Below are 13,933 nucleotides of genomic sequence, written 5' to 3'. Positions count from 1 at the left end.
TACTTAGCCTTAGTTTTATAAATCTCTAGTAAATACTTATAGATATTACTTTACCTAAAAATATTTTTAACTAGATTATAAGTTACTATATAGCTAATTTATAAGTTAATTATATCTATAAAATATTACTAGTAACTATAATATAAGCCTAGCTAAATATAGACTAGTACTTTTATTTCTAAATAATTCTAGTAATAATTATAAATAATTTATAAATAGCCTATTTCTATTTATAGGGCCCAGATAGAACTAGTAAGATATTCTTCTATAAGATCCTCTATTACTATTACTATAGCTAAAATAAGGTTATTCTATATATAGTATTAATAGATATTATAGCTTTTCTTTTCCTAAATAAATATATATCTTATTTCTAGTTCCGGATTTTACTTAAACTTAATAAGTTATTTATAAGTATAATTACTAAGATAAGCTAGCTTAGGGTACTCTTATAATCTATAGACCTAATTATCTAGAATAAGGTATCTATATAATATAAGTATTATTTTAAGATAGTATACTAGTTAATAATTAATTTATAATTAGTTATAAATAATATTTTCTTTAGAGAAATACTTGTAATTCTCGAGAGAAACTTTATCTAGATCTTACTAGTAGTCCTATATAGTTTATAGGCTAATATAATACGGGCCTACTTATAAATAAATATAGATCTAGCTATAGTTCTATTAGTTATTATTACGAATTAATATATAAGTCTATAATAATCTATTTAAATAGGATTTTATAAACTAAATTAGTAATCTATTATATAACTTATCTTTAAATAAGCAAATTATACTCCTGTCTTTTATTTTATATATCTAGTTAGTTATAGACCTAATTAATTATATTTACCTATAAGAGTAATTCTTATAGACCCTATATAATTACCGGGCCTTTAGTAGATAAGTAATTCTATTAACTCTAAATAATATAGTCTATAAACTTAACTAAATAATTCTAGATATATTTCCTAGCCAAAAACAAATATATTTTATAATAGATTTAGCTAATATAAATAAGGCAGATTCTGAAATTATAAAATTATTTCTAGAGGTCTTATAAAATATTTATTTACTAGATTTATTTCTCTCTAAGCTATAATTTAAGATTAATATACCTATAATATTCTTATAAAATCTCTATTTATAGGAAAGGCTTTATAATAGATTATAAATATTAATATATAGCTTTAGAAAGTTCTTAATTCGGGTATAATTACTAGGTAATAACTTTAATAGCTAGTTATAGATAATTCTATAGATTAAGCTCTAGTTTATAAATTAGTAACTATTTTTTATATTTTTCTATAAGTAGTTTTTACTTACTTTATTCTTTATAATAACTATTAATAAATTATAAGGCTAGTTATTTAAGATAATAGGAACAAATTTATAATTACCGGTCTTTTCTTATAGCTAGTTCTATATAGTAGCCTTATAAATAATCTTATAAGCAGGGCTTTATATTTTTTTATTTCCTAATATAAACTATATAAGTAATATAATATACCTAAAAATATTATAAGATCTTATTTAGCTTTTAACTTACTTATAACTAATTTTATATATTTACAGGCTATTTTTCTTTTTATATTATTTATAAAGAATTTATAAAAAGTCTATACCTAATTTATATATTTAGCTAAAAGTCTTTATTATATTTTAAATCTATTTGGGACAAGTTTAGGGTAAAATTATTACTAGCCCCGAAGCTTATATAGGGCTACTAGTAATAATTTTAGTAAAGCGGCCCTAAATTCATTTATATAATATTATTATATAATTAAATTACTAGTTAAAATTTCTAATTATATAAGAAATACTAAAACTTAAATCTATTTTTTTATATATTACTTATTCTAGAAATACTAAAGCTTTTTATATATTTCTATTTATATACTTCCTATTTATATATTTCCTATTTATATATTTTTTATTTATATATTTTTTATTTATATATTTCCTATTTATATATTTCCTATTTATATATTTCCTATTTATATATTTTCTATTTATATATTTCTTACTTATATATTCCTTACTTATATATTCTCTACTTATATATTCTCTATTTATATATTTCTTATTTATATATTTCCTATTTATATATTCTTTACTTATATACTCTCTACTTATATATTTCTTACTTATATATTTCCTATTTATATACTTTTTATTTATATATTCCCTACTTATATAAGTAAGGCTTAGAAGAGCTAAATAAAGAGGGCCTATAGAAGGAAAGAGAGGGCTTTATAGATATAAGTAAGAGCTATAGCAGTTTATAGAAAGAAAGAGAAGGTTTATAAAGGAAAAAGAACTTAGCAGAGAGCTTATAAGGGGATATAGACCGGAAGAAGAGCTAGAAAGGCTTAATAGATAAGGAAGAGAGCTTTACAGGCTTATAGAAGATCTAGAGGGTTTCCGGATAAGAATAAGGCTTGGAAGGGCTTGCGAGAGAAAGAGAGCTTTACGGATAGAAGTAAGGCTTAGAAGGATTACAAGAGAAAAGAAGGAACTTTGCGGGTGGAAGTAATACTTGGGAGGGTCCGTAAGAGAAAAGGAAAAGCTTTACGGGAAGATATAAGGTTTGGGAGGAAGTTACGGGCGAGAGTATAAGTAATAAGGGGCTTGCAAGGGCGAATAAGGCTTCGGAGGGCCCGCAAGTAGAAGGAAAGAGCTTTATAAGTAAGAATAAGGCTTGGGAGGGGCCGCAAGAGGAAGAGAGCTTTGCAGGTAAAAGTAAGGCTTGGGAGGGAGTTACGGGTAAGAGTATAGGTAGTAAGGGACTTATAGGGCGAGTGAGGCTTGGGAGGGCCTGTAAGGGGAAAGGGGAAGCTTTGCGAGTAGGAGTAAGGCTTGGGAAGGCCCGTAAGAGGGAAGGGAAAGCTCTACAGGTAGGAGTGAGGCTTGGAAGGGAAGAAAGGGCCCTATAAATAAGGGTATAGATAGAAGTAAGGCTTGGGAAGGCTCGCAAGAAGGAGAGAGCTTTACGGGTAGGAGTAAGGCTTGGGAGAGAGGTATAGGTAAGAGTATAGGTAATAAGGGGCTTGCAGCGGCCAGTAAGGCTTTAGAGGGCCTGCAAGTAGAAAGAAAGAGCTTTACGGATAAAAATAAGGCTTGGGAGGGCCCCTAAGAGAGCCGGAAGATCCGAGAGAGCTTTATAGCCTCGGTAAATAGCCTATAAGAGTAATATTACTTCTCTTGCAATTAAAAAAAGCCTCTTATAGACTTTGGCCGGTTCTTTACTTATAATATATACCGGAAGCGGAATAAGAAAGCGAACCGGGTCCGGTATATAAAGCCAAAAGCTAAATATTTAAATAAAAACTCTTAAAAACTAATTTCCCTTATACTTATATATTATATTAGTATAAGCTTGCAAGTATAATATAGCTATATTTAATAAAAGAAGGATTTTACAAGTAAGAAAGAGAGCTTATAAAAGGGGGAAAAGAGCTCTATAAATATAATTAGAGGTATAGCAGTCCGCAAAGAGAGAGAGAGCTCTATATTAAAGCTAAAGTCACTCTCTTAATCTCGAATCGAGATCAGGGCAAAATTAAAGACTGGCCCCGGAGCTTGCGTAGGGCCGCCAGGATTTAATTTTAGCGAAGCGGCCCTGATCTCGTATGCTATACTATGCTATTCTATTTACGGAATTTTGTGAAGATAAATGTTCCTTTTATTTTCCATCATGCCTTCACCATCAGTACAGGTCCAGTTTTGCTCACACGGGCAGCAAGAATGAAAATGCCAGCCAGCACATTGCACGTCCCACACCACATAGCAGGGCCAATGTAGCCATGCTGATCAAGCAAGATTCCAGCCACAGGGTTTCCGATCAAGAGACCCAACGAGGTAAACCCAAAGTTCATTCCCATATGTGTACCAACCAAGCTCAGATCGGGTGAGATGACAACGACGGCGGGAGCAATAATCGATACGAGAGTTCCCGAGAAGAATCCATAAAATATGCAGAGCACAATTATCTGGCCGGCTGATGTTGCGCTTGTCCATGAGTATGCAATTATCCCACAAAACAATACCCATGGTGTCATGATGTTGAGTGCGCCAGTTTTGTCCGCAAAGAAGTTGGGGATGATCCGGCCGAAAATCGAAGCAGCGTTGAGAATCGTAAGCAGGTAGAATCCAAGATTGGCGTTGACGATGGCATGAGAAATGCTAAAGCTGGACACATAATAAAAGGGGATGTACATTCCCATGAATGCAAAAAAGGTTCCGAAGCAGAACAGGTCGTAGTCGAGTTTGTGAAGGACCTGGAAATCGAACAAAGGTCTTCGTTGAGACGGGAACACCTTTGCTTTCATAACTGCAATTGGGACCATCAGAGTGGCTAGCATGATGAATGCAATGACTCTCGTGGCCCAACCGAAGCCAATCTTTGGCTCAAGTTCGTGGAAGATTGTTGGATAAATGATCCCACCTATGTTTTTGTTAGAGCATGAACCTTGGAAGAGAACGGAGCACTAACCAACACTGCTTCCAGATGCTGCAACCCCAGTTGCAAAAGCTCTTCTGGTTTTGAAGTACTGAGGCATGACGGCGACACTTGGTAACATCATACAACCCATTCCAATTCCGGTCACCACTCCCTGCGCTAAGATCACTTGCCAGTACTCCGTACAAATACTTGTCATCATCATCCCAAACACAGCGGCTGCTGATCCGAACAAAACCAGCGCTCGAATGTAGCCAGCATCGAATATTGGTCCAGTAATGAAGCCGCCAACGGTAAGTAAAAGGAACGCCTGAATCGAACCAATCCAAGATATTTGGGAAGGGGTCTGGCCTTTCAGTAGATCTCCTTCATAAAAGGTTTGATATGCCCCGAAAGTATTTGCAACCCCCCTGTATCTGTTAGATACAGTTTTCGAGATTCAGAAAATGAATGGCCCATACCAAGAGTTGAACATGAGAAAGAAAGCCCCGACCACTTGCAGGAGAGCGGTCAACGTCTCGCTCTTGCCTCCATCGACTTGACCATCCTCAATAGCTTGCTCTACCTGAGGCTTCTCCTGGCCACCAAGACTGCTGTTGGAATCCGAAGTGATTTTGTCTTCCGCGAAGTCGGGGGGAAAGTCCACCGTGGTTGTGTTGCTAGTAGAAGCCATGGACTTTTGAAGTTGAAAGTTTGCTGTTTTCGGATAGCTTTAGGTTGGGTCTGTAGAAGTGCCTTGAACTCTCAACTACCTCGACCTCTCGATATATATATACGTTCAGTGGACAATGTGCGGTGAAAGGCTCCATTCCACGTTTGTAAGCTCTCTTGGCTTAACAATCAGGAATAGGTGCTCGATCCTGAAACTTGCGTGTCCAGAGTCATAAGGTAAGAGAATTTGGACGTCCAAAATTACCTAAAGCGATACATGTTACCGAGCAAAGACGGCTGAAAGGAAAGCCCGTCTGATTTAAAATTTCGAAGTCATTCCGACCAAGGTGGGCCGGTTCGAGCGGCAACATGCACCTCGGCGTGCTAACCCTATCTGGGTGCTTCTCTCCACTTTCGAGGAAGATCTTATTCCCGCCACCAATTATGATGATTACTATTCTAAAGATGATGGTGGCCCAATGCCCATTCGCACGGTCAAAATGGCTTCGATAGGTCTAGGGCACGCCCGCTTGAAAGGCGCGCTCCGTCATCCTTCGAGCTTCAAGCAATGCACATGGATGGACTGATGGGCTTGCAGCTCCAGGAAAGTCGCGGAGATGATCCAAATTATTCTCTGTATACTTCAGCAAACTCATGTGTTTTCGAACGAAGTGTGCCATTTTGCCCGAAAAGTCTCCTCAAGGAGAAAGACCCTGTGCAGGCATTTCATAAATCAATGTCAAAAGTATTGTGCTAAGACCTCGGGATTGAAGTCATCGGGAGGGGTTCCGTATTCGAATCGGCCGGGCAGGCATTCTCTGCTGTTCCCATGTAATTCTGAGCAGATTTGACAGCATAGCTTATGCCGAACTGTCTTCCGATGCGGACGAGAGCTGCTCTTGCCGTATTTCGCTGTTCTCCGGACGCGACCGAGCATCTGAGAATGACTGTGAGAGACCATACAAGGAAGTATCCGCCTACACTCTTGGGCAGGCCCGTTGAGGCTGTACTCTTGGACGGACATGTTGTATTGTAATAATTGTATGATGGCACATCTCCCAGGGAGAAAGGGATGCTGGCGAAAATGTCACGAACCATGACTTGGATTGCGAGTGTTGCTTGGTATCGCAACTCCATGATGTCAGGGGTTTCGAAGTTTTTGACTGGACGGCTAGCTTTCGCTGCATCAAGCCGGGCCAGAAGTGCTTGATTGAAAGTAATGACAGCAGCACGATACTTATTCCACAAGGCTTCTGACCAAAACCCTCGATAGATGTGATGCTCTGCCTCTGGGGTGAAATTTGTATCGAGGTTATCTCCAACTGCACATTGAATAATCCGATAAGGGAAAGACATTTTCGCATCTTCGTTCCACTGGCGATGGGCATACTCGAGTTCTTTGAAGCTTTGTAGAATTGAAAGGTTCCAAATACAGCCCGGATTGCCTGACCGAATGTCACGGAAGGCATTGGCTGAGAACACGCTAACGTTGAACATGTTCATGACCATTCGACCCGCTAGCGATGCTGAATCGAGAAGTTTGCTCAGTCTCTTTTCTGCGGCACTTGGAGGCAACCCGAATTCGATGTTCCGTCTGTTCTGGAGGTGTCAGTCAAAAATCTTTAGCAATTTCTTAGGAAACCCATACCACTTGGCAACAAGCTATCTGCAGCAAAGTTGGACCTTTGCCTTGCAGTAACAATGATCCTCTCAAGTCGGCCAAGACGCTTAGTCCTTTGATATGTTGGTAAGAAAAGTCAAAGAAGGTAGTATTATTGATGCACTAGGGTGGTTAAACCGTGAGCTTTTTGCCTCCGATGTTGCAGTAGTGGGCAGACTCACCTCATAGAGGCCAAGCAGAATTACCGCTGTCATGTTGATATCGCTCGTGGCCAGTTGAGGGCTAGAAAGATTATTCTTGACCGTTTCGAGAGACGCATGGTAGAGCGATGCCGCCTTCAGTTCGAGGTCTCTTCGCGCAGTTCTTTGTGCAATGTTTGCATAGGCAGCCGCCAGAACAGCATCTTGAAGACTAGGATTTTCGGAATGCCGTCCATACAAATCTGGCAGGTAATCTAGCCACCCATCACAGATCCCCGGGCAAGAATCAACAATGTAGTCATGAAAGAATAGACATACTGCATGGAATTGAATATCGTCTGAGAGGACCTTACGTCGTCAGCGTGGGCAGGCAGGGGTTTGAGGCAAACTTACATTTTGGGGCGAAGGGGAACGAGAAGAGGCAGAGACCATTTCCCGTTTAGTGTATCTTGACACGAGTTCTCGTTTCTTACGTGCCTTGGCATAAATAGCTTCATTCTCACTGCGAAATGCGAGGTCCCATTTATTCGGGTATCCCGGGCAGTCTTTGCCAATCCGTCGACATCTCTGACAACCAGGGAGTGATAGGTCGCACTATAAGAATGATCAGCGCAATTCATGTCAAAAAAAGACCCTCTCCTTACCTTGAGCTTCCTCTTCTTGCAACTGGCACATCCTACAGTCTTGTGAACCATCCTGTCGAGCTTTCCTAGAGGTCCCTGGTCACACGGAGGTGGTTGGGAAAACTCTACTCATGTGAGAGATATTGAGAGAAAGGGTTGTGAAATATTGAATAGAGAAGATAATTCAACACCGAGAGTGATACTTGCAGGTTAAGGATGCTGTCTTGTTGACTGAGGTGTCCGGTGGTGAGATTTTAAATCAAAGGGGCAAGGTTCGGCCGGCATGCCACCAGTGCTGACGAGCCTGCTGACATAAGTCCGTGGTTTTAGCGATGTTTTCAGACTCACAAAACCAAAGTCGCCCATTTCACTTCACTACAAATACAGATTAAAACCTCGTATAATTCAAGCGCACACAGTGAAAAGGGGTAGATTAAGCTTAGAAGGCTTTTAAACTTAATTCTGAATATAAAATGAAAGCATCCAAAATAGTTATGGGGCTCGTTTCTTAGCGAAATGCCCTAAAAACACGGACTTATGTCTGCAGGCTCGTAACGACACACCTATAAATCATACAGACGTCCCCTCAATTGCCTTCGTGTCTCACCAGCGGGAAAATTTATCCGCAACTCGACAAACGCAGTCGCAAAAGTTAGTCGGTCCCACGGCAGAGAAATTTCCCGAATGTTCATCTGAGAGGTACCATTGAGACCTAAGGCCAGAACCTCTGACGGGTGCAGCCACTTGTTTCAGTAATCTGGAAACTTCGTCGAGAGTGCTCAACCACACAAAAGCAATTGAGAAAATGACCCAAAGACAAAGGCAACGTATGAATGATATTTCATGTCAAATTGGGGAAAGTAGGGGGGAACGAGCCAACAAGATCGATACCACTTGTTAAGAATAGGAATTGTGCTCTTAGGTATCAATGCTCTCTGTCAGTTGTCATTCACATGACCCTTCCACATTTAGTTAACTCAGTTGCAGAGGCATATAAACCCTCTCCTGAACTGCTCTTTCTTGTATTTTAGAAATCCTCATCTATATTAAATTTACCCTCATATTTGAAGCCTAATTACATGCTAAACACTGCTTTGCTCATGCAATTGCCATTCTCTCATGAGGGTCCTTGACTGCTTTCGATATAAATATGGACGGAGTACGGATATCGCGCCATAAAATGCGGCATCAGAGCATACCTGACCGAGATACACTATTCATCTACATCCGTACTGCATCTGCCCACAGCCCTATACTGCAGAAAAACCTTCAGAAGTCAACTGCGGCTGAAAAGTCGATTTCGCCAACAATCAATCTAACATCACTAACAGCCATTGTCAGCGTCTGCCGAAAAAAACATAGAGCTCATCATAAGACAATACCTAACTAGTTTAGAAAGATCCTCTCTGGTAACCGCCGACAACATCTGACTTGCAGCAAACGCACAATATTCGGGATTTACGATATGCTTCAAATTGAAAATGTCATGATCAAGTTGAGTAAGAGCATGATCCAGTTGATACGGCGGTGGTGCCGTCGTATTAGGAGGCAGTGACTGTCCGCTCTCAAGAGCAGCGGAGAGAATGCAGAGGATATTGGCGAAGGAGTGGTCGGTCATGTCGAGCATTTTGCAGAGAGAGACGACATCGTCGTGCCAGACGCTGCTCTCACTTGGAGTGTCGATTGAAGACATTAGGTTTTGGATTGTCAGTGAGAGAAGGGCGAGATGCCCTGAGAGCCTGCAAGATTAGAGTCGTTAGTGGATAACCAGACAGCAATTTGAGGATTAAGGGAGGATGGGAATTACTTCTGGATCGTATGGGAGATATTATTATATGTTTTGTGGGGGAACCTCCCACCTAGGTTCGGCTCCCAGTTTTGAAAACTGCTGTGTTCATTGAGCCGTTCGGCGATAGTGATCTGCTTGATATAGAGATGTCGTCGAATTTTGGTAAGGCGTTCATTTGACCTAAGGAAAAGTTGTGCTGAATCCGAATCCGAATCCTTGAGTTTCAATTGGAATATTGCCTTTATGCAGGAGTAATAGTTTGCGAGAATATAGAGGGAGGTTCCAAGGCCCTTTCGCAGCACACTGCGATCTCTTACAGTTCCTGGGAAAAGTGTCCAGAAGAATGCAGAGGAGCAGCCCGCAGTAACGGCAAGCAATCCTAGATTACATAAATAAACGAATTAGGTTGCGGAATAGGGAAAACAAACTTTGGGGGGCAAGTATATAGACTGGGTAGAATTCCTGCCCGCTAACTGATGCCAATTCAACACCCAACTTGTGATATTGGGTTAGATACCTGGAAGAATAAATCATATTGCATTCTATAAGCAGGTTGGAATTGAGACTGACCCGAGAATAATGACATGAGTAACTAATCCCAGAATTCCAATTACTGCCTGGCGCGGTACTTTGATAATGATCCACGTGTCTACTGAGCGTCAGCTGGTCACGGTGCAGTCTCCTGTTAATCTTACCTAAACTCATGAAAAACCAAGACAACGCGATTATGCCCCTTCACCGATCGTTAGCGCTGGATCCTTTCCGAGCCATGGAAGAGGAAATTTACCCCGTATGGCCGTTGACCATGTAGTAATTGATAATTGTAAAAACCGTAGCCAAAACACTTCCCATCACTCTTCCAAAAAGGCCAAAAACACTGAATCCAGAGGTAGGACTCATGCTAATTGCGATGGAAACAGAAGCCCATACCACCCGCTGGTTGATGAAAAAAATGTGTGTGTTTTTCAGGAAGGCTAATATGGCAATGGTCATAGTAGCACAGGCTGCCCAAAGGCCCAGAGAAGAATCATCGGAGCCAATGAAATAATACCAGTGTCTGAGGGCAGTACCCACCTTTTCATACCAGTTCCGTGGGGGTAGATGTTCCGGATCCCGATGTTGAAAGTCCGAGTCTGCGAAACGAATGGAGCTGGTCTCTCCAGCCACATTTTGATCATCGCGGTCGGTCGAAAGACAATCGAAAAGCCATTCCTTCAGAACTTGAAGAGTGGGATAAATGAATATTTTCTTGTCCATCCCTCCGCTTCTTCTTTTGTCCTCTGCAAACTTTGCAAGTTTCAGTATGGAAGTTGTTCCTATGTTGAAGATGTTCTCTATCTACAACTCATTAATGAAACATGTTCCATGCGAAGGATTTCAACTCACCCAAAGAAGGGCCAACAACTCTTGCTGAGCTCTGGTAGGCGGTGTCTTGTCATCTGCAGAAGCCAGAGCTGGGAACTGAGTAGCAAAATTAAAAGTCATTTGGGTTTGGTCGAGGGGTGTTGTAGTTTTCCAAGATTCTAAGCTGGTCATTCTGCGATTCTGGAAGGAGGCCACCCGCCGCTCAAGAGCATTGAAGTATTGAGGCTTGCCTGGAGAGGAATCTCCGATATATGCCTCGATGTTTGAAGTGTCTGCACTGAACTGCTTCCTGATATTCAGTTGCTCCTTCCTCGACGGTTCGTTTAATTCGAGCAGCAGCAAGCTATGATTGATAGCACCGTCAATTATTTCCACGAAGTCATTGAATGTGGTGTCGAGAATCTTCATCGCGTCTTCAATCTCCTTCTCTTCCTCTCCATCCTTTTTCTCCCTTGAAGTTCCACGTGATTGAGCAGCTTCTTGCCCTTCAGATCGTACTAGTCTTCGTAGCATTGTCACAATATTCCCCACGCCAGTCACCAAAATAAACAACTCCTGCATTCTTTCACACAATATTTCCATATCACTTGCAGTAATGCAACCAAAGGCAACTTCGCGCTGGGCATAGCAAACATCTGGCCCAAGCTTGCTATGAAGAGTTTCAAGTTGGGCCAAAGTTTTCTTCGTATCGCTAGTGCTCCAGACATCTTGTGTAAACACCTCGGTTGATAGAGAAGTGAGAACGGAGTTTGAGCCTGAGACTGATGTGTAATCGTCTAGGACGCCGAGAGATTTGAGTTTGTGTATATGGGATGCCTGTTGCTTCAGCGTCTTCCTCGTGAGCTCGAGAAATCCGGTGATCTCTTTGAATGCTATGAGTCTGCATGAGACCGGAACAACAAGCAAACCCACCAAGAATGCCAATGAATACCCAGTCAGGAATGCGAGTGTAACGCGATGTAGGAAGGTCGTTATGAGTCCCCAGCTGGGGAAAAATGACGTGTAAGGTATCGCAATGTTGATGTAGATACAGAACATGACTGAGGGAAAGAATAGATGGCGACGTCTCGCTCGGATCGCGGTGGAAAGCCTATTGTCCCAAGTCACGAGTAAGCAAGTAGAAGATGAGCACTTAAGACCCCACGAAGCTCGAACTTACCACATATGGAAAATAAGCCAGATTGCACACACCACTGCAGCAGAAGAGTTGTATGGAAGTTCCTTCAGGTTCGCTATAGCTCCACTGCTAGCAGCGGCTGCAAGTTCCTCATTCACAGCTGCATTTTCGCCCGCTGATAATGAGTGCCATCGAGCTTGGAGAGCGCAATAACCGCATAGGAGGCTGAACGCATATGCAAGGGCTGTGCTGGCCTGTACGAGAAGATCAGTCTTAATTTCATTCAAGCAAGATGTGTAATATACTGTATTCAGAAGCATCATTTCGATGAACCTGGCTCTGGGCATGATGCATATACAGAGAGACGCGATGATTGGGACGAGGTATCCAAGTGTTTGAAATGTATCCGCTACGGAAGTCGCTTGATATCTAACATGGTGTAAGCATAGAAGCAGAGAATAGAAAAGGGTGACTAACATAGCCATTCCGAGAGTTGGAGGCAGTGCGCCTCTGTACCATGGTCAGTTACCGGCCTTCTTGAGTGAGGATAAAGAGTTGGGGCTAACTTGAGCATCATGACAACCGTTGGAAGATCCAAACCCAAAAATGCCCATAACGCAGATAATTGCGATCGTAGTGGTTGCATGATCGTTGTCGAAGGTTTTTGCTCGCCAGGATTGGGCGCAGGTCCATATTCAATATCGCTGACTTCTGAACCGTTTTCCATCTTATCTCTCCAATCGAACCAATTCTTGAAAATTGATTCTGGAAAAGGTCGGAGAGTGCTGACTTTCTAATCAGAAAACACTTTGCGATCAAGTGGTAAGTTTGTGAAGTTGGGGGTGCTTACTGAATTTGGTGAAGTTGCTTTTCGCCGGGTCGCCCGGCTGCACCTCGATTACATTTCTCCAATAATAGAGATCCCAAATTAATCCTGTAATCAACTTTTACTAATTGGTGCAGTGCGAGAATACGATTCGCCACGGTCGTTTTCCTGTTCCTCTATTAAATCACTAGCCCGCATGATCCGGCAAGCCTTGAAACCCAGGTTCACGAGTTGGTCGGCCTCGTAGGCTATCAAGCTAGAGATCTTGAAGAGTTCGTTGTTGGATATTGCCAAGATTGACGGCACACTACGGTTCTTCAGCAAAACTCTTCTCCTAAAACTCTGTGAAGTTGGGAGCCTCCATGAGACAGCATTCCGCTACGCCTGGTGTCGCGTGCGGTGGACAGATGAAGTTGCAGCCTCGGGCCTTTTGAAAGATTATGTGTTGCCGGCTCCCGGTTTACCCGAAGATGTGGAAGACACCAGTTCCCTTTTCCAAACCAGTCTCGAAATACTTTAAATCCCCCAGCTCAAATGCCGGATGCGACGTCCTAGACGGGCACCACTCGAACGTGTCCTTTGCCGCCTCGGATACCTCTTCACATCGAGAATACATGTCCGGGAAGCTCAGGCTCTTCAAGATGCGCTTCTCGTTAATGGTTTGGAGTACCAAATCTGGAGGAGAGAGGAAAGGACGGCCGCTATTTAGCGAGCGTGAAGGTAGACCTGCAACCGAACTCGCGGACCCTGGATGCCACATCTTACCCTCGTTACGAGTTAGTGACGGCTTTCACGGCTCGAGGATGAATGGATTTTTAAACCTCGGGAATAAGCTTATTTTCAAGAAAGGGAGTAATATTATAGTTATTATGTCTTATAGTATTAATAGGAGTTAAACTATAGTTAGCCAAATATATATAGTTCAAGTCGAGAGTAAAGTTAGGTTATATGAACTAACTTGGGTAATATAAACTAACTTGGGTAATATAAACTAACTTGGGTAATATAAACTAACTTTACTTAGCAAGTTATAATATATGAGCTTGTATATATCCCGCACTTACTTAATTCCGAGACTTCTTTAAGAACATCTTTCTTTTTTAGCTTCAGATTATTAAAATAAAGATAGTTTAACTTTATTTTCCACGCTTTAGATTTGTATTTATAATAATAATAATTTTAAGCCTGCCATTACTAATTAAACTAAATAATAATTATTAATAATTTCATATTTTAGGAAATAAGAAACTAAAACTACTATATTTATTATTAGT

At 41.0% G+C, this 13,933-nt stretch overlaps 2 protein-coding genes across 2 annotated transcripts; both read right to left on the bottom strand.

Moving 5' to 3' along the window:
* Positions 1-3,700: 3,700 nt before the first annotated feature.
* On the bottom strand, positions 3,701-5,140 carry K444DRAFT_533300 (MFS general substrate transporter; the record flags this gene model as incomplete). Its single annotated transcript, XM_024875141.1, has 3 exons — positions 3,701-4,452; positions 4,501-4,877; positions 4,929-5,140. 3 exons carry the CDS (start codon positions 5,138-5,140, stop codon positions 3,701-3,703), a joined length of 1,341 nt encoding a protein of 446 aa, XP_024734642.1.
* Positions 5,141-5,505: 365 nt separating this feature from the next.
* On the bottom strand, positions 5,506-7,798 carry K444DRAFT_23538 (uncharacterized protein). Its single transcript, XM_024871268.1, has 5 exons — positions 7,584-7,798; positions 7,333-7,533; positions 6,961-7,287; positions 6,767-6,901; positions 5,506-6,717 (listed from the first exon to the last, which is right to left on the bottom strand). Exons 1-5 carry the CDS (start codon positions 7,632-7,634, stop codon positions 5,872-5,874), a joined length of 1,560 nt encoding a protein of 519 aa, XP_024734641.1. The 5' UTR covers positions 7,635-7,798; the 3' UTR covers positions 5,506-5,871.
* Between the last annotated feature and the right edge of the window lie 6,135 nt (positions 7,799-13,933).

This window comes from Hyaloscypha bicolor (assembly GCF_002865645.1).
Source record: "Hyaloscypha bicolor E unplaced genomic scaffold K444scaffold_113, whole genome shotgun sequence".
NCBI classification, from domain to species: Eukaryota; Fungi; Ascomycota; class Leotiomycetes; order Helotiales; family Hyaloscyphaceae; genus Hyaloscypha; species Hyaloscypha bicolor.
This window is presented reverse-complemented; position numbering and strand designations above follow the sequence as displayed.

What these genes read in the sequence shown, in the direction of transcription:
- K444DRAFT_23538 (XM_024871268.1), bottom strand. Translation starts at nt 7,634, where the DNA reads ATGGTTCACAAGACTGTAGGATGTGCCAGTTGCAAGAAGAGGAAGCTC. An exon ending in GCAAGAAGAGGAAGCTCAAG is followed by an intron (nt 7,534 to 7,583) that starts GTAAGGAGAGGG and finishes TCATTCTTATAG; the next exon opens with TGCGACCTATCACTCCCTGG. An exon ending in TTCTGCTTGGCCTCTATGAG is followed by an intron (nt 6,902 to 6,960) that starts GTGAGTCTGCCC and finishes TAACCACCCTAG; the next exon opens with TGCATCAATAATACTACCTT.